Source organism: Salmo salar, chromosome ssa03 (assembly GCF_905237065.1).
Source record: "Salmo salar chromosome ssa03, Ssal_v3.1, whole genome shotgun sequence".
In the NCBI taxonomy this organism is placed as follows: Eukaryota; Metazoa; Chordata; class Actinopteri; order Salmoniformes; family Salmonidae; genus Salmo; species Salmo salar.
The window spans coordinates 76,971,702-76,992,492 of NC_059444.1; the positions used below are offsets into that span (position 1 = coordinate 76,971,702).

Consider the following 20,791-nt stretch of genomic DNA (forward strand, 5'->3'; position numbering starts at 1 on the left):
CAAGGTGATGCCATGTCATCATGTGTTCATATCCCAGCATGCATTGCCAGATGGCCCTCTGAGGACTCAGAGGAAGTGACTGCTGTGAATTATGGGTAATTATTTGAAGGAAAGGAGACGAGATCATATACGTTGTTCGCATTCTCAAATAAGCTTGTGAGGGAAACATAATTGTGATTCATCAGTAATACTATACAGTTAGACTAGGGGCTCCCGAGTGGCGCAGCGGTCTAAGGCACTGCATTTCAGTGCTAGAGGTGTCACTACACACCCTGGTTTGAGTCCAGGCTGTATCACAACCGGCTGTGATTGGGAGTCCCATAGGGCGGAGCACAATTCGCCCAGCATTGTCATGGGTTAGGCTTTGGCCAGGGTAGGCCGTCATTGTAAATAACAATTTGTTCTTAACTGACTTGCCTAGTTAAATTAAAGAAAGACTGTTATTGGTTAGCTTTTTGAGAGGACAGTCATAAACCTGTTGGATTCATGCTCTTATCTGTACGACCACAGAGCAGCTCCTCTCCAGACCCTCCCCTCTATCAACACATGCACATTATTACCATGCAGAGACCCCTCAATGTCATCACCACCAACAGGAGCAGGGGATCTTTTCTAGTCTCTTGAGTTTGTGTTCAATTCAATCAAACCAGCATTGCAGTAGCTCGTTTTGAATGGTTAAATAAAATCATGGAATGGTTTGGGTTTCTGTAAAACTTACTACCGCAAAGAGGTAGACTCCTTTCACAGGTACAGTTGAAGTCGGAAGTTTACATACAGGTTTTTAGGTTGGAGACATTAGAAGTTGTTTTTCAACCACTCCACAAATTTCATGTTAACAAACTATAGTTTTAGCAAGTTGGTTAGGACATCTACTTTGTGCATGACACAAGTCATTTTTCCAACAATTGTTTACAGACAGATTATATCACTTATAATTCACTGTATCACAATTCCAGTGGGTCAGAAGTTTACATACACTAAATTGACTGTGCCTTTAAACTGCTTGGAAAATTCCAGAAAATGATGTCATGGCTTTAGAAGCTTCTGATAGGCTAATGGACATCATTTGAGTCAATTGGAGGTGTACCTGTGGATGTATTTCAAGGCCTACCTTCAAACTCAGTGCCTCTTTGCTTGACATCATAGGAAAATAAATCAGCCAAGACCTCAGAAAAAATTGTAGAACTCCACAAGTCTGGTTCATTCTTGGTAGAAATGTCCAAATGCCTGAAGGTGCCACGTTCATCTGTACAAACAATAGTACGCAAGTATAAACACCATGGGACCACACAGCCGTCATACCGCTCAGGAAGGAGATGCGTTCTGTCTCCTAGAGATGAACGTACTTTGGTGCGAAAAGTGCAAATCAATCCCAGAACAACAGCAAAGGACCTTGTATAGATGCTGGAGGAAACAGGTACAAAGTATCTATATCCACTGTAAAACAAGTCCTATATCAACATAACCTGAAAGGCCGCTCAGCAAGGAAGAAGCCACTGCTCCAAAACTGCCTTAAAAAAGCTGGACTACGTTTTGCAACTGCACATGGAGACAAAGATCATACTTTTTGGAGAAATGTCCTCTGGTCTGATGAAACAAAAATAGAACTGTTTGGCCATAATGACCATCGTTATGTTTGGAGGAAAAAGGGGAGGCTTGCAAGCCGAAGAACACCATCCCAACCATGAAGCACGGGGGTGGCAGCATCATGTTGTGGGGGTGCTTTGCTGCAGAAGGGACTGGTGCACTTCACCAAATAGATGGCATCATGAGGCAGGAGAATTGTGTGGATATATTGAAGCAACATCTCAAGACATCGGTCAGGAAGTTAAAGCTTGGTCGCAAATGTGTCTTCCAAATGGACAATGATCCCAAGCATACTTCCAAAGTTGTGGCAAAATGGCTTAAAGACAACAAAGTCAAGGTATTGGAGTGGCCATCACTGAGCCCTGACTTCAATCCTATAGAACATTTGTGGGCAGAACTGAAAAAGCGTGTGCGAGCAAGGAGGCCTACAAACCTGAATCAGTTACACCAGCTCTGTCAGGAGGAATGGGCCAACATTCACCCAACTTATTGTGGGAAGCTTGTGGAAGGCTACCCAAAACATTTGACCGAAGTTAAACAATTGAAAGTAAATGCTACCAAATACTAATTGAGAGTATGTAAACTTCTGACCCACTGGGAATGTGATGAAAGAAATAAAAGCTGAAATAAATAATTCTCTCTACTATTATTCTGACATTGCACATTCTTAAAATAAAGTGGTGATCCTAACTGACCTAAGACAGGGAATTTTTACTACCATTAAATGTCAGGAATTGTGAAAAATTGAGTTTAAATGTATTTGGTTAAGGTGTATGTAAACTTCCGACTTCAACTGTATATGCTTCCTGTTGATCAGAATAAGAAGTGGCTGTGTGTGTGGGCAGGAGTTTCTAAACACAATGCGTAAACAAATATATTGCGAGTTGTATTGAATGCCAGGCAGAATATCACTTTACCATTAAATAGGCCTAATCATACTAACATGATTGCGTCACGGTGGTGTGTGAATACATACGCGTTCACTTGGTTGGCAGTCTGAAACAGAGGCTGACATTGGCATTCTGATTGTCAGCATCCTTCGAGACCTGGAGACAGGCGTCCAATCGCAGCATAGTCACGTCTGTCTGGGGATAATGCAGCAACTCGATTGGCTTCAACCTGTGTGGGCGTGTCTGAACTTTTTCTGTATCTTCCTGCCAAGTTCTCATCTTCCTCTATCAGCTCCAATCGCAGTCATGTTAACCTGTTGCTCGGCAACTGACTGATGACTGGCAGTTATTCCCATAGTCACAGATCTAGGATCAGCTTACCCTCCCAAAAGCTTTAATGTAACATTAGGGAGAAAGAAGTACAACTGACCATAGATCACTGTCTAGGAACAATGTATCCTACTGTTGAGTGGCCCTTTATCCCTGTGTGAAGACTCCTTAGGCACGGTGGGAGTGGAGCTGACTCTGTGGGCTACTGTGTGTTGTTCTTAGTTAGAGCCATCCAGATCTTGATTCTATTGATGAAGGAATGATTGTCTAATGTGTTAGAGATATTCTGGTTGTCATTTGTTAGTATAATGTGTTACTCCTCTGGCCATCACTAAAATAAAGTCCTGCTCTATGTATTTGCCCCCCTACTCTCTTCCACCTCCTCTTTGGCTCTGGCCTCTCTACTCTCCATCTATTATCATCGTCCTCTTTCCCTCAGTCTGCAGTAGAGGTAAACCTAATGAAGTACCTCAAGATATGTCTGGAGGCCTGGGGTCCCCCTGATTGTTATTCACTCATCTCAAAGCCACCTTGGTTCTTTTCTTATTTTCTCCATCTCTCCAGCAGTCTTTCTCTCTCTCTCTCTCTCTCTCTCTCTCTCTCTCTCTCTCTCTCTCTCTCTCTCTCTCTCTCTCTCTCTCTCTCTCTCTCTCTCTCTCTCTCTCTCTCTCTCTCTCTCTCTCTCTCTCACTCTCTCACTCTCTCTCTCTTTCTCTCTCTCTCTCTCTCTCTCTCTCTCTCTCTCTCTCTCTCTCTCTTGCTCTTTCTCTCGCTCTCGATCTCTCATTCTCTCTCGCTCTCGATCTCTCATTCTCACTCTCTCTCGATCTCTCGTTCTCACTCTCTCTCTCTGTCTCTCTCAATTCAATTCAAAGGGCTTTACTAGCATGGAAAACATGTCTTTACATTGCCAAAGGAAATGAAATAGATAATAAACAAAAGTGAAATAAACAATAAAAAATTAACACTAAACATTACACTTACAAAGGTTTCAATAGAATAGAGACATTTCAAATGTCATGTTATGTCTATATACAGTGTTGTAACGATGTACAAATGGTTAAAGTACAAAAGGGAAAATAAATCAACATAAATATGAGTTGTATTTACAATGGTGTTTGTTCTTCACTGGTTGCCCTTTTATTGTGGCAACAGGTCACAAATCTTGCTGCTGTCATGGCACACAGTGGTATTTCACCCAGTAGATATGGGAGTTTATCAAAATTGGATTTATTTGTGAATTCTTTGTGGATCTGTGTAATCTGAGGGAAATATGTCTCTCTGATATGGTCATACATTTGGCAGGAGGTTAGGAAGTGCAGCCCAGTTTCCACCTCATTTTGTGGGCAGTGTGCACATAGCCTTTCTTTTGAGAGCCAGGTCTGTCTACTCTCTCTCTCTCTCTTTGTTTCTCTCTCCCTCTATCGCTCTCCCTCTTTCTCTCTCTGGCTCTTTTTTCTTCCTCTCTCTCTCTCTCTCTCTCTCTCTGTTTTCCTCTCTTTCTCCCCCTCTCTCCTTCCCTCTATATTAAGGGCTGGTATTAAGTGGAGGTATAAATCAAAGGTGGTCAGATGATCCTATCAGTGAGCTCTACTGTAATGAACTTACAGACTCTGAAGTTTGACCTCCAATCTTACTGCAGTCAAACAGATAGTTGACATTGTGTGTGTGTGTGTGTGTGAGTGCCTGCGTGTGATTAGTGATTCTGATCAGCAGGCTACACTGGTCCTAATCACCAGAAAGTCCAATATCACTGATTCACATTATTACTGCATTATGCACACACACACACACACACACACACACACACACACACACACACACACACACACACACACACACACACACACACGCGCACACACACACACACACCTGTCTGGAGGTGAATCAAAGGCCCCACACACCTGCAGACCAGCCCTGAACTAGGATCACAGATGGAGCCTTCCCCTCCCCTTCTCTCTACATATCTCTGTCCTCTCTACTCCCTTCTCCTCTTCTCTCTACATATCTCTGTCCTCTCTACTCCCTTCTCCTCTTCTCTCTACATATCTCTGTCCTCTCTACTCCCTTCTCCTTTTCTCTCTACATATCTCTGTCCTCTCTACTCCCTTCTCCTCTTCTCTCTACATATCTCTGTCCTCTCTACTCCCTTCTCCTCTTCTCTCTACGTATCTCTGTCCTCTCTACTCCCTTCTCCTCTTCTTTCTACATATGTCTGTCCACTCTACTCCCTTCTCCTCTTCTCTCTACATATCTCTGTCCTCTCTACTCCCTTCTCCTCTTCTCTCTACATATCTCTGTCCTCTCTACTCCCTTCTCCTCTTCTCTCTACATATCTCTGTCCTCTCTACTCCCTTCTCCTCTTCTCTCTACGTATCTCTGTCCTCTCTACTCCCTTCTCCTCTTCTTTCTACATATGTCTGTCCACTCTACTCCCTTCTCCTCTTCTCTCTACATATCTCTGTCCTCTCTACTCCCTTCTCCACTTCTCTCTACATATCTCTGTCCTCTCTTCTCCTGTCCTTCCTTCCCTCTTCTCTCCCTCTTCTCTTCTCTCTCCTCTCTCTCTCTCTCTCTTCTACAGTCTGCTGTGAAGATTTAGAGGCTGCCTGGCACACAGCTTTGCTCACTCTCCTCTCCTATCTTTCCTCTCCTCTCTTCTCTCTTCTCCTCTTCTCCCTTCCTATCTTCTCTACTGTAACGTTCGACATATGTAATGGACCAAGGCGCAGCGAGTTGAGTGCTCATTTCAACTTTTATTAGAACACTGAAAAAGCAAAACAAGAAAACGAACGAACAGTAATGCAGGCTACACACAGCTATGCAAAAACAACTTCCCACAAAACCCATTACAAAAACACCCCTCTATATAGGACCTTCAATCAGAGGCAACGAAGAACAGCTGCCTCCAATTGAAGGTCAAACCAATAACCCTAAACATAGAACTAAAAAGACTAGACCCAGAACATAGAAATATACTAACATAGAACATAACCAAAAACCCCGGAACACGCTAAACAAACACCCCTCTACATAAACACATAGCCCAACAAACCCCGAAACACTCTAAACAAATACCCCCTGCCACGTCCTGACCAAACTACAATAACAAATAACCCCTTATACTGGTCAGGATGTGACATCTACTCTATTCTCACCTCTCTCTTTCCTCTCTTCCCTCTGGACATTTCTTGTAGGGGTTGATTCATTTTTTGTAAGGCCAAATCAAGTCTGTGGAAATTACAAACTTTGAATACAATACAATTTGCATGTGAATATAGCAGATGTGTGTGATGTTTGGAAGGCCACAGAGGTGCGTATAGCTACCCTTTTTCTGGGTGGGGTTCAGTGGGTTGTCTATCTCTCCTGTTGGTTTGATCAGGAGAGTGAAGCTGTGCAGCAGAACCTAGCAACTCAATACACCCCTTCATGCCCTGCAGTCTACCTGTCAGATAACACTTCATCACCCCACAGGGTCAGCCAAGGGCCAGATGAACTCCTGGGCTTCTCTCCCCTTTCCCCCATTCTGTGCATTCTGTGCTATCGTTCACTTCCCTTGCATGGATTTAGAAGAAATGGACTGGTGTAAGGATTATGGTTTCACCAATCCAATGCTTATGAGGGGCAAGTTGGGGAGAAGGATAGAGAATACAGACGTTCTCTCTTTTCTGACTCACACACAGAGAGAGAGAGAAAGAGAGAGTATTATAAACAGAGAAAGAGAGAGAGAGTATTATAAACAGAGAGATAGTATTATAAACAGAGAGAGAGAGAGTATTATAAACAGAGAGAGAGAGAGAGAGAGTATTATAAACATAGAGATAGTATTATAAACACAGAGAGAGAGAGTATTATAAACAGAGAGAGAGAGAGAGAGTATTATAAACAGAGATAGTATTATAAACAGAGAGAGAGAGTATTATAAACAGAGAGAGAGAATATTATAAACAGAGAGAGAGAGAGTATTATAAACAGAGAGAGAGTATTATAAACAGAGAGAGAGTATTATAAACAGAGAGAGTATTATAAACAGAGAGAGAGTATCATAAACAGAGAGAGAGAGTATTATAAACAGAGAGAGAGTATTATAAACAGAGAGAGTATTATAAACAGAGAGAGAGTATCATAAACAGAGAGAGAGAGTATTATAAACAGAGAGAGTATTATAAACAGAGAGAGAGCGAGAGAGAGTATTATAAACAGAGAGAGAGACAGTATTATAAACAGAGAGAGAGAGTATTATAAACAGAGAGATAGTATTATAAACACAGAGAGAGAGTATTATAAACAGAGAGAGAGAGAGTATTATAAACAGAGAGATAGTATTATAAACAGAGAGAGAGAGAGAGAGAGAGAGTATTATAAACAGAGAGAGAGAATATTATAAACAGAGAGAGAGAGAGTATTATAAACAGAGAGAGAGTATTATAAACAGAGAGAGAGTATTATAAACAGAGAGAGTATTATAAACAGAGAGAGAGTATCATAAACAGAGAGAGAGAGTATTATAAACAGAGAGAGAGTATTATAAACAGAGAGAGTATTATAAACAGAGAGAGAGTATCATAAACAGAGAGAGAGAGTATTATAAACAGAGAGAGTATTATAAACAGAGAGAGAGCGAGAGAGAGTATTATAAACAGAGAGAGAGACAGTATTATAAACAGAGAGAGAGAGTATTATAAACAGAGAGATAGTATTATAAACACAGAGAGAGAGTATTATAAACAGAGAGAGAGAGAGTATTATAAACAGAGAGATAGTATTATAAACAGAGAGAGAGCGAGAGAGAGTATTATAAACAGAGAGAGAGAGTATTATAAACAGAGAGAGAGTATTATAAACAGAGAGAGAGTATTATAAACAGAGAGAGTATTATAAACAGAGAGAGAGAGTATTATAAACAGAGAGAGAGAGTATTATAAACAGAGAGAGAGTATTATAAACAGAGAGAGAGTATTATAAACAGAGAGAGAGTATCATAAACAGAGAGAGAGAGTATTATAAACAGAGAGAGTATTATAAACAGAGAGAGAGAGAGCGAGAGACAGTATTATAAACAGAGAGAGAGCGTATTATAAACAGAGAGTATTATAAACAGAGAGAGAGAGAGTATTATAAACAGAGAGAGAGAGTATTATAAACAGAGAGAGAGTATTATAAACAGAGTGAGAGAGAAAGTATTATAAACAGAGAGAGAGAGTATTATAAACAGAGAGAGAGTATTATATAGAGAGAGAGTATTATAAACAGAGAGAGAGAGTATTATAAACAGAGAGAGAGAGAGAGAGAGTATTATAAACAGAGAGAGAGTATTATAAACAGAGAGAGAGAGTATTATAAACAGAGAGAGAGTATTATAAACAGAGAGAGAGTATTATAAACAAAGAGAGTATTATAAACAGAGAGAGAGAGTATCATAAACAGAGAGAGAGAGTATTATAAACAGAGAGAGTATTATAAACAGAGAGAGAGAGAGCGAGAGAGAGTATTATAAACAGAGAGAGAGACAGTATTATAAACAGAGAGAGAGAGAGTATTGTAAACAGAGAGTATTATAAACAGAGAGAGAGAGAGTATTATAAACAGAGAGAGAGAGAGTATTATAAACAGAGAGAGAGAGAGTATTATAAACAGAGTGAGAGAGAAAGTATTATAAACAGAGAGAGAGAGTATTATAAACAGAGAGAGAGTATTATATACAGAGAGAGAGTATTATAAACACAGAGAGTATTATAAACAGAGAGTATTATAAACAGAGAGTATTGTAAACAGAGTATTATAAACAGAGAGAGTATTATAAACAGAGAGAGAGTATTATAAACAGAGAGAGAGAGTATTATAAACAGAGAGTATTATAAACAGAGAGTATTATAAACAGAGAGAGAGAGTATTATAAACAGAGAGAGAGAGTATTATAAACAGAGAGAGAGAGTATTATAAACAGAGTGAGACATTGTGTCTACTTGCATTGGGTATCATCTTTTATTTATTTTTTCTGTCTCTCCTGATAACACTCTGTTAGAAACTACAGCCTCCCTAGACCTTTAGAATGAGTGCTAACATCACACTAGCATCGCTAAGGGGGAAACAGCACACAAACAGCACACTTTATTAGCATCAATGCTAACTTGAGAGGAAAAAACAGCAACAGTGTATACTGTATATTCGGATGGGTAGAAGGTGGTCGACCAATACTGAAGGAGACATACTGTTTACATCTAACTTCCAAGTGATGAGACCAGAGGCAGATCTTGATTCTAATGATGCAGGAATGATTGTCTAATGTGTTAGAGATATTCTGGTTGTCATTTGTTAGTATAATGTGTTACTCCTCTGGCCATCACTAAAATAAAGTCCTGCTCTATGTATTTGCCCTCCTACTCTCTTCCACCTCCTCTTTGGCTCTGGCCTCTCTACTCTCCATCTATTATCATCGTCCTCTTTCCCTCAGTCTGCAGTAGAGGTAAACCTAATGAAGTACCTCAAGATATGTCTGGAGGCCTGGGGTCCCCCTGATTGTTATTCACTCATCTCAAAGCCAAAAAGTGAATCTTGTGTGCGTTGACCAGCAACCCCGTTATAGACTACCAGTGGTCTTCCACTGTCTGTATCTGTGTGTTTCTGGGTGGCCTCCAGCACTCACTACAGTAACTCTGTGTTTCTGGTTGGCCTTCAGCACTCACTACAGTAACTCTGTGTTTCTGGTTGGCCTTCAGCACTCACTACAGTAACTCTGTGTTTCTGGTTGGCCTTCAGCACTCACTACAGTAACTCTGTGTTTCTGGTTGGCCTTCAGCACTCACTACAGTAACTCTGTGTTTCTAACTCACCTCTGACTATCCACCACTTCACAGATTGGCTCGTTCTTCATGATCAACCTGTGTCTGGTGGTCATCGCCACCCAGTTCAGTGAGACCAAGCAGCGGGAGCACCAGCTGATGCAGGAGCAGCGGGCCCAGTGCCTGTCCTCCTCTACCCTGGCCAGCCTGCATGAACCGGGGGACTGCTACGAAGAGCTCTTCCAGCTGGTCTGCCACATGCTGCGCAAGGCCCGCAGGAGATCTGTAGCCCTGTATAACCAACTGAGGGGAAGGCCTCTGCCACCACCGCCCACTAGAGGGAGAGGAAGAGGAGGAGGAAGAGGAGGAGGGGAAGGAGGAGGGAGTGCGAACGGAGGGGAACGGCATCACCTGAGGCAGCCACGACGTAAGTGGGAGGCAGCGGTTGGGAGTATGAGAGAGAGAGTTTTTGCTAAATGTCTAAACTTTAACTTTAACATTATATTAGCCTCTTTCACATTGTTTGGTGTGAGCCAGTGAGATGAGTCTTGTTTAATCTCTCGACTTTCAAACCTCTTTGGCGCTAGCAAACGCTGGCTTTCATGGATATAGTGCGACAATGTGAAAGTGTCTATTGATGCTGTTAGTGACATGCTGATTCTTTCTCACACTCCCTCTCCATCTTTCATTAGAATCTCACTGTCCTCACCAAAGCAAGCTGGACCCAATCCACAGCTCCCAACCCCTGGGCAACTCCATCGCCCTGGCCGTCCCTCAGAACACAGAGGACTGCCCTCAGTGCGCTGCGGCACTGTCACTCAGGGAAGGGGCGGGAGCTGTGGGCGACTCGGCTAATGGGGAGGAGGAGGAGGGGGCCGTGGAGGAGACGGACAGGGAGGAGAACCACTTGGAGGAGAAAGTGGAAGAGGGGGAGGGAGTGAAGAAGAAGAGGAAGAGGAGGTCGTGTTTTGGACACTGTAAGGACATGTGGGATGAGATGAGGAAGAAACTTTGGGGCATCGTGGAGAGCAAATACTTCAACAGAGGAATCATGATCGCTATTCTCATCAATACTATCAGCATGGGGATAGAACACCACAACCAGGTAAATATACTATTCTCATCAATACTATCAGCATGAACCCCACAACCAGGTAAATATACTATTCTCATCAATACTATCAGCATGAACCCCACAACCAGGTAAATATACTATTCTCATCAATACTATCAGCATGAACACCACAACCAGGTAAATATACTATTCTCATCAATACTATCAGCATGAACCCCACAACCAGGTAAATATACTATTCTCATCAATACTATCAGCATGAACCCCACAACCAGGTAAATATACTATTCTCATCAATACTATCAGCATGAACCCCACAACCAGGTAAATATACTATTCTCATCAATACTATCAGCATGAACCCCACAACCAGGTAAATATACTATTCTCATCAATACTATCAGCATGAACCCCACAACCAGGTAAATATACTATTCTCATCAATACTATCAGCATGAACCTCACAACCAGGTAAATATACTATTCTCATCAATACTATCAGCATTGAAAAACCACAAAAGGTCAACTATAACACAATCAGGGAGTACAGCACATATACACAATGTGCACAACAACCGTATTGCTCTTCAGTCCCCAAAGCTAACCCATTGACTTTAGCTTAGTGGGCTAACAAGGTCGAGATTCGTCCAATGGATGACTCACAAGTAGTACAAGTCACTAGATGTCGGATATCAGTGACGTACATGGAACACTATCAATATGGGAATTTATTGTTCCATTATACACCCGATAGACCACCACAACAATATTACTGGAAAACAGCTAGGTAGGTACACCTCAACCTGCTTTTGGTGCTGTCTGGCTGGCTGGCTGGCTTCTCTCCTGAGAGAGACAGAGGAAGAGAGGAAGGGAGGGAGCTGCCTGTGTGGAAGGGGTGTGGTAGCTTCATGCCAAAATACACCCACCCTGGCTGTTACATAACTACTCCTACCTCCCTCAACCCCTCTCTTTCTCTATCTCTCTCCCTCCCTCCCTCCTGTCTCACACCCCTCCTTTCCCTGCCTCTTTTTGTCTCCCTCCTCCCCTGTCTCTGTCCATCCCTCCCTCTCCCTCTCCCTTCTCCATTCTGTCTCCCTCCATCTCTCTCTCCCTCCCTCCCTCTGTCTTCATCTCTCATCCACCCCCTCACTCCTTGACAACATGCAGAGGAGTCGGTTCTCTCATTTCTGAAGACTCTAAAAATAACAGAGGGATGTGGGGAGAGGAGGAGAGGAGGACAGGAACTCACCGAGAGAGAAGAGGGAGCAGACTCCTGTTACGCAGCATTTTCTGCTCTATTCCTGTATGAATGTGCACACACACACACACACACACACACACACACACACACACACACACACACACACACACACACACACACACACACACACACACACACACACACACACCCCACACACTCCAACCTCATTACACACACTGCACACACACCACACACTCCAACAGCATTACACAATGGTCTCTCTTGGCTGAGGCAGAGGCGGTGTGTGTTCTTCAGTAGATTTGTAAGTGTTATTCCAGGGGGTTGTGTTCTAGAACTGAAAGCGTATGTGTTTCCCGCTTTGGTAACAGGGCTTACTGAAACTTTATTTGATCAATCCCCTATGGGAAGGACTGCATGACGTGTGTTAAGAGCATACAGTGAGGATATGACCTTCACTAGATGTCCTTCAGATTTTGACTTGTAGTCTTCATTCAGAGTTGCTGTGTATGTGTGTGTGTTTGTGTGTGTGTTGTGTGTGACTACATCTCTGACTCATCAGCATTCATCTTTCACATCAATGGTAGCATGACTGAGAGGCTCCCCTATTAGCATGTATATACAGCGTGTGTGTAGGGGGGGGGGCTTCTTATGCATTTATATTCAGTAAACATTCAATGATAAAAACAAGAGAACTACAAAGAGAGAGGGATGGAGAAAAGAGAGGGAGAGAGAGAGGGATGTGCAGGCAGGGAGGTGCAGGTATCTGTGAGGGAGGAAATGAAAGACAGGAAGGAGAGATGAAAGGGTAAACAGGTGAGAGGGGAGGAGAGGGAGGGAGGGAGGGAGGGAGGGAGGGAGGGAGGGAGGGAGGGAGGGAGGGAGGGAGGGAGGGAGGGAGGGAGGGAGGGAGGGAGGGAGGGGAACGTGGAGGGAGATAGAAGGTGATTGGAGGGAGATAGAGGTTGATAGGAGGAAGAGGAACATGGAGGGAGATAGAAGGTGATAGGAGGGAGAGGAACATGGAGGGAGATAGAAGGTGATAGGAAGGAGAGGAACATGGAGGGAGATAGAAGGTGATAGGTGATAGGAGGAAGAGGAACATGGAGGGAGATAGAAGGTGATAGGTGATAGGAGGAAGAGGAACATGGAGGGAGATAGAAGGTGATAGGAGGAAGACGAACATGGAGGGAGATAGAAGGTGATAGGAAGGAGAGGAACATAGAGGGAGATAGAAGGTGATAGGAGGGAGAGGAACATGGAGGGAGATACGTAGAAGGTGATAGGAGGAAGACGAACATGGAGGGAGATAGAAGGTGATAGGAGGAAGACGAACATGGAGGGAGATAGAAGGTGATAGAAGGAACATGGAGGGAGATAGGTGAGAAAAATATGAAATAGAAAAGATGTTTATTTAAAAAAAATGTTTTTTTATTGACCAATCCCCTCTTAGGGGGACAAAAGCAACTTTGTTTTATATTTACATTTTTGTAAGGGCTGTCATCGGAAGAAGACCAAGGTGCAGCGGAGATAGTGTTCATCTTGACATTTAATTCAAACAAAGAGAACACTATACAAAAAAAAAACAGGAAAACCCGACAGCCAAACAGTACTGACAGGAAACACACTGAACAGAAACAATTACCCACAAAACCCAAAGGAAAAACATGCTCCTTATGTGTGACTCCCAATGAGCAACAACGAGCTTCAGCTGTGCCTGATTGGGAGCCACACACGGCCCAAAACAAAGAAATACCAAAACATAGAAAAAGGAACATAGAACGCCCACCCAATGTAACACCCTGGCCTAACCAAAATAAAGAACAAAAAAACCCTCTCTATGGCCAGGGCATTACACATTTTTTACAGTTTTTTTGTTACATATAAATTTACACACATTTCATATACAGTACATGCTTCTTTTATACACAGTAATTACACAACAAAAACATGTAAAATATAGTTTACATGAAATAGGTTGAATATTTACCTAATGAAAACTCCTTTCAGCCCAGCGTCCCACATAGTTCTTGACTTAATTTCTCTCGTGAATGATTTGATTTCTCTAAAGAGAAACGGCCCGTTGAGCGCACAAAAAATTAATTCATGGATTTCAAGTAATTGAACCGACGTTGGCCAATTAGTTATTTAATAACCCCCAAAATAAGGACATTTGGGTTAATCAGTCAGCACTAGATCTCATCCTCTCCTCTCTTCATCCCCTCATCTCCTCCACCATGCCTGCCAGTGGAGGGGGGCTCTGTTCTTCTCCTTCTTTTGTTTTCTTCCCCTGAGCTGATCCATGGAGAGATATTGATCACAGAGAGATGGGAGTGTCTGGTAATGAGACAAAGAGAGAGAGGGAGATGGAGGGAGGGTGATGGAGAGAGGGAAGAGAGGAACACAGGATTAGAGGAGAAGAAAGGGTGTCTTGGCTAGCCTGTATGTCTTCTGTCTTTGATACACAGATTTCACTGGTGATCACAGATACAATCGGATCAATATCACATGCACACTGTGGAGTGTGGGGATAGGCTTTGACGTGTGTGTGTGTGTGTGTGTGTTCATGCACTAATCCCGCTTCGAACCAAGCACAATCTTCCAGGCAGAAAATGGCTGCACTACATCCCTTTGCTCCCTCCCTCTCCCTCGGTCTCTCTGAAAACAATAACATGACATTTTAGGCCAGTGTTCATATGTCTCTATTCTCGCTTTCATTGGTAAAAGCTACCGCGCCACTGAGCTGGATTTAGCTCACTATATCAAGTTGTATAGCTTGTGTTGTGTTGCAGTCTATGTGACAGGTTTGTACAGGTGTCTCAGTACTGAAGCTGTGTTGGTTATCTGCAGTTTCATATTTTTCAATTGTAAGTATTATAATAACAATACCAAAATAACCTACCATATCTTGTTGTCTTCATTCCTCCATCTCTTTAAATGTGTTTCTCTCTCTGTGTTCTATTTCTTTTGAATCTTGTCTCCCCCTTCCAGCCGGAGGAGCTGACTAACGTGTTGGAGATCAGTAACATTGTGTTCACCAGTATGTTCACCCTGGAAATGATCCTCAAGCTGACCGCCTTTGGCTTCTTCGCCTACCTGAGGAACCCCTACAACATCTTCGACGGCATCATCGTCATCATCAGGTCGGGGGGCCTGCCCAACATGACCACAGAATGTTACCAGAATGTTACAGGAAATATGTTACCAGAATGTTACCAGAATGTTACAGGAATTATGTTACCAGAATGTTACCAGAACTTTACAGGAATTATGTTACCAGAATGTTACCAGAACGTTACAGGAATTATGTTACCAGAATGTTACAGGAATTATGTTACCAGAATGTTACCAGGATGTTACAGGAATTATGTTACCAGAATGTTACCAGAACGTTACCAGTATGTTACAGGAATTATGTTACCAGAATGTTACCAGAACGTTACAGGAATGATGTTACAGTTACCATGTCAGAATGTCACAGCTTTGGGATGTCAGTTGGAATGTTAGAATGATGGATAATGGATTGTCTCCTTGGGCGCTTGGGTTGGCATTGGAAGATTCTGACAGCTGAATGTTCCCCATGGTTTCAGTTGGGATCAGAGGGGAAATTAGGAAACGTTGCTGTCTGGATTTGTTTCTATTTTCTTCTCTTCCTTTCTCTTCCTGTCTGACTCATCTTTTCTCCTCTCTCCTCTCCCCTTTCTCCTCACACCTCACTCCTGTCTCCTCACTCCTCTCTCCTCTCTCATCTCTCCTTACTCCTCACTCCTCACTCCTCTCTCCTAACTCCTCACACCTCACACCTCACTCCTCACTCATCTCTCCTCACTCCTCACTTCTCTCTCCTCTCTCCTCCCCTATTCTCTCTTTCTGCATCCATCTGTTTCATCCCTCCATCCATCACTCCCTCCCCTCTGCAGTGTGTGTGAGATCATAGGTCAGTCTGATGGAGGTCTGTCTGTCCTGAGGACCTTCAGGCTGTTGAGGGTGATCAAGCTGGTGCGCTTCATGCCAGCACTACGCAGACAGCTGGTGGTGCTGATGAAGACCATGGACAACGTGGCCACCTTCTGCATGCTCCTCATGCTCTTCATATTCATCTTCAGGTATAGGCATGTGTGTGTCTGTCCCTCCCCCTGTCTGTCTCTTCGCTCTGTCTGCTCCTCTCTCTGTCTGTCTCCTCTCTCTGTCTGCTCCTCTCTCTGTCTGCTCCTCTCTCTGTCTGTCTCCTCTCTCTGTCTGCTCCTCTATCTGTCTGTCTCCTCTCTCTGTCTGTCTGTCTCCTCTCTCTATCTGTCTCCTCTCTCTGTCCCTCTCCTCTCTCTGTCTGTCTCCTCTCTCTGTCTGTCTCCTCTCTCTGTCTGTCTCCTCTCTCTGTCTGTCTCCTCTCTCTGTCCCTCTCCTCTTTCTGTCTGTCTCCTCTCTCTGTCTGTCTCCTCTCTCTGTCTGTCTCCTCTCTCTGTCCCTCTCCTCTCTCTGTCTGTCTCCTCTCTCTGTCTGTCTCCTCTCTCTGTCCCTCTCCTCTCTCTGTCCGTCTCCTCTGTCTGTCTCCTCTCTCTGTCTGTCTCCTCTCTCTGTCTGTCTCCTCTCTCTGTTTGTCTCCTCTCTCTGTCCCTCTCCTCTCTCTGTCTGTCTCCTCTCTCTGTCTGTCTCCTCTCTCTGTCTGTCTCCTCTCTCTGTCTGTCTGTCTCCTCTCTCTGTCTGTCTGTCTCCTCTCTCTGTCTGTCTCCTCTCTCTGTCCCTCTCCTCTTTCTGTCTGTCTCCTCTCTCTGTCTGTCTCCTCTCTCTGTCTGTCTCCTCTCTCTGTCCCTCTCCTCTCTCTGTCTGTCTCCTCTCTCTGTCTGTCTCCTCTCTCTGTCTGTCTCCTCTCTCTGTCTGTCTCCTCTCTCTGTCTGTCTGTCTCCTCTCTCTGTCTGTCTCCTCTCTCTGTCCCTCTCCTCTCTCTGCCTGTCTCCTCTCTCTGTCTGTCTCCTCTCTCTGTCTGCTCCTCTCTCTGTCTGCTCCTCTCTCTGTCTGCTCCTCTCTCTGTCTGTGTGTGTGTTGTCTGTGAGGGTAGTAATGTAGAGGCTAGTCCCCTCCAGCTTCAGAAGAGCAATGGCCTCCTTGTTTGAGTGACAGGACTATAAGCAGTAGAGTGTGATTGATGGAGAGGAGAGCAATAACAGAGAGCATTCCCCTGGTGTTCATTGAGACACGCGTACAAACACACACACACACACACCCTGCAGCACTGCAATCTCACATAAGTGCACTGATCAGATGGTAGTGGGCTAGCGATGGAGTGAGCTAACAGACTCCCGCTACCCTATCTATCTTCCCACTGTAGCTGCTTGGGATTTGTGAATGTTATTGATTCCTGCTGCCGCTCCTGAAGGCACCTTGGGTATTGTATCCACTCTGGTGTGTTACACTGTTCAATTCACAGCCCTTCCCTTGTCACTGGTTAGAAGAAGCTCTGAGGCGCTACTTCTCCATGTAGGAAGTGTATGTTTTCAAAACCAGAAGCCCCAAATACACTGCTTACTGTTTTATTAAGGTGCTGACTTTTCTGTGTGTGTGTGTGTGTGTGTGTGTGTGTGTGTGTGTGTGTGTGTGTGTGTGTGTGTGTGTGTGTGTGTGTGTGTGTGTGTGTGTGTGTGTGTGTGTGTGTGTGTGTGTGTGTGTGTGTGTGTGTGTGTGTGTGTGTTAGGCGTATCGTGCCGTAACTAATGAATGTTACTGTTTATAGTTGACATATCTCTGTCCTATTCCAGTATCCTGGGGATGCATATCTTTGGCTGTAAGTTCAGTCTGAAGACAGAGACTGGAGACACTGTTCCTGACAGGAAGAACTTTGACTCTCTACTGTGGGCCATTGTCACTGTGTTTCAGGTATAGAACACACACACATATGCAAATGCATAGAAAGTGCACGCACGCACACACGCACAAACACACACGCACACTGGCAGAAACACACACACAGGCAGAAACACACACACACATTTAGTTGCATTCACGTGCAACTCAATGTGGTTTCCTGGACATTTCGAAAGGGGTACCACAAAGTTATATTTCAGGCCCTGTTCAGTTCATTTATGTGAATGGCAAAGCTGTATAAACTGTATAACTTAATCCAAAGGCTGTATTCCCCAGATTCTGACTCAGGAAGACTGGAACATGGTGCTGTATAATGGAATGGCCTCCACCTCTCCCTGTGCTGCTCTCTACTTTGTGGCTCTAATGACCTTTGGCAACTACGTCCTCTTCAACCTGCTGGTGGCCATCTTGGTAGAGGGCTTTCAGGCTGAAGTAAGACCAGAGATTTTGTAACTTTTATTAGTCCTCCATTGTTGGTGAATTTCCACTAACAGGCTTAGCTCCAGTATGGTAAAACTGTCTGTCAGAGATACATGAATCATTAATGAGACAGGCAAGGGTGGTCTGAGTCTAGGATGTGGTAACCTGTTCTGATTGGATAGAGCTCTTAGCTAAAGAGCAGATTGGGCACTTAAGAAACTGACTCTGACTGCCTGGCTCTGTAGCTTTTAGTAAATAAAGGCTGGGATAAAACTTTAAAAGTCACTTAGATGGCCTACCTCTCGGATACTTTCAGAATGAGGCCAGGTAAGATTGACGTTTTCTATTTAAATATGCCTGTGGCTGTTGTCATAGTTCTAATTGCTCTTTCTTTTGCTCCTTCCCTCCACCCCTCTCTCCCTCTACCCCTCTACCCCTCTCTCCCTCTCTCCCTCTCTCCCTCTCTCCTCTGGAAACAGGGGGATGCCAACCGGTCGTACTCCGAAGACGACAGGTCCTCATGTAACTTTGACGAGAACTCTGAGAAGCTGAAGGACTCTCTTCATCTCTCTGGTATGGCTCAGAGGCATAAAACTATACTGTAGAAACTGCTTTTTAGAGCCGTAGAAACTGTAGAAACACTGCCTTGTAAAGCCGCAATGGCTGAACAGGGTCACTACAAGGTAGATTTCAGTGACTTCTATATTGAGTCAGGGAAGCATCAGAACTCACCAAGGGGACAGTTCACCCAGTCTATTAAGGCCATTGCTAATGTCAAACCTCCCTTTTTCAAAAGATGTATGAATGATTTTGAATAGATGTACTGTATTAATCGTACAGAGTAAAAGTCTGATTTTAACAGTAAACCAGTCACTGATGCTAGAATGCTTTGGCCTGCTCCCAGATATATTTGTGCAGTTTTGCTAAATCCTACAGTCATGTTTGCCGTGACAATGGCCAATGTTAGGAAGGCAGCACAAACAGATGGGACCAGGCTAGGAATGCTTCCCAGATCAAGCCTGATCTCTCTGAAATGGAAGCGGCAGAAATGTTAAATAATACATGAGTTACAACACAACTTCTCCCACTCTCTTCTCCTCCCTATGGACATACACAAACCAAACGTATCTTACTGTACAAACGTACAGTGCCCTCCATGAGCTAGTCAGACCAGGTTAGGTTGAGAATGTGCTTAGTCAGTCTATGCCACTTTCTTTTATCTTCCAAGATGTGCTTTGCAGTTCCATGCTGACTCTTTCTATCTGATTCTCTCTCTCTCTCGCTCTCTCTCTCTCTCTCTCTCGCTCTCTCACTCCATCTATCCCTCCGATCTCTCTCTATCTCTTCCTCCCCTCTCCTTCTCCTCATCCCCTTCCCCTCTCTCTCCCAGACCCTAAGATCTGCACCCTAACCCCCAACGGTCACCTGGACCTGTCCCCAACGCCCACGGGTCTGTACACGGCCGACAGGCTCACTTTCGCTCTGGGCTCACGCAAAAACAGTGTCATCTCTCTGGGCAGGGCTAACCTGGAGGGCAGGGCTAACCTGGAGGGCAGGGCTCTGGTGAGTGGTGGGAGGAAGGAGGGAGGGAGCAGACTGGAGAGAGGAGGGAAGAGGAAAGAGGGAGGGAGGTACAATGGGAAGGAGAACTGGTTTGTAATGGACTGGGTCAGAACAAGATGTGTCTTGCTATGGTTGCAATATAATTCAGGAAATGACTTAAAATTGCCCATTTAAAAAGAAATTGCTCATCATTGAAATGTATTTTTTCTTCAGTTCTTTATTGGATCACTCTGCAGTCACTGCAAATGGCTGGGTTGGCCTAATGGTTTCGCTCTCCCTCTCACTCTCCCTCTATCTATCTCCCTCTTCCTCTTTGTATCTCTTCCTCACCCTCTTTGTCCCTCTCCCTTTCCATATTTCTCTCCCTCTTTCTCCCTCACCCTCTCCCTCTCCGTCTGTCCCTCTCCCTCTCCCTCTCTGTATTTATCTCCCTCTTTCTCTTTCTCCCTCTCATTCTCCCTCTCTCCCTCTCCCTCTCTGTATTTCTCTCCCTCTTTCTCCCTCTCCCTCTCCATCTGTCCCTCTCCCTCTCCCTCCATGTATTTCTCTCCCTCTTTCTCCATCTGTCCCTCTCCCTCTCCCTCCATGTATTTCTCTCCCTCTTTCTCCCTCTCCCTCTCCGTCTGTCCCTCTCCCTCTATGTATTTCTCTCCCTCTTTCTCTATCTCCCTCTCCCTCTATATATTTCTCTCCCTCTTTCTCTTTCTCTCTCTCCTTCTCCCTCTCTCCCTCGCCCTCTACGTATTTCTCTCCCTCTTTCTCCCTCTCCATCTGTCTCTCTCCCTCTCCCTCTCTCTTTCTCCCTCTCCCTCTCTGTCTGTCTCTCTTTCTCTCCCTCTCCCTCTCTGTCTCTCCCTTCTCCCTCTCCCTCACCCTCTTTGTCCCTCTCCCTTTCCATATTTCTCTCCCTCTTTCTCCCTCACCCTCTCCCTCTCCGTCTGTCCCTCTCCCTCTCCCTCTCTGTATTTCTCATCCTCTTTCTCCCTCTCCCTCTCTGTATTTCTCTCCCTCTTTCTCCCTCTCCCTCTCCGTCTGTCCCTCTCCCTCTATGTATTTCTCTCCCTCT

At 44.2% G+C, this 20,791-nt stretch overlaps 1 protein-coding gene across 2 annotated transcripts in view; it reads left to right on the forward strand.

The window, feature by feature from the left end:
• LOC106606743 (voltage-dependent T-type calcium channel subunit alpha-1I-like) overlaps positions 1-20,791 on the forward strand; it is a 139,674-nt gene that overhangs the window by 52,887 nt on the left and 65,996 nt on the right. For both annotated transcript variants that reach the window (XM_045715480.1, XM_045715479.1), the window contains exons 7-14: positions 9,665-10,016; positions 10,282-10,694; positions 14,875-15,026; positions 15,804-15,989; positions 17,637-17,754; positions 18,019-18,174; positions 18,642-18,735; positions 19,553-19,725. In XM_045715480.1, the coding sequence (XP_045571436.1) occupies positions 9,665-10,016; positions 10,282-10,694; positions 14,875-15,026; positions 15,804-15,989; positions 17,637-17,754; positions 18,019-18,174; positions 18,642-18,735; positions 19,553-19,725 (1,644 nt within the window). The remainder of the gene's footprint in view (positions 1-9,664; positions 10,017-10,281; positions 10,695-14,874; positions 15,027-15,803; positions 15,990-17,636; positions 17,755-18,018; positions 18,175-18,641; positions 18,736-19,552; positions 19,726-20,791) is intronic.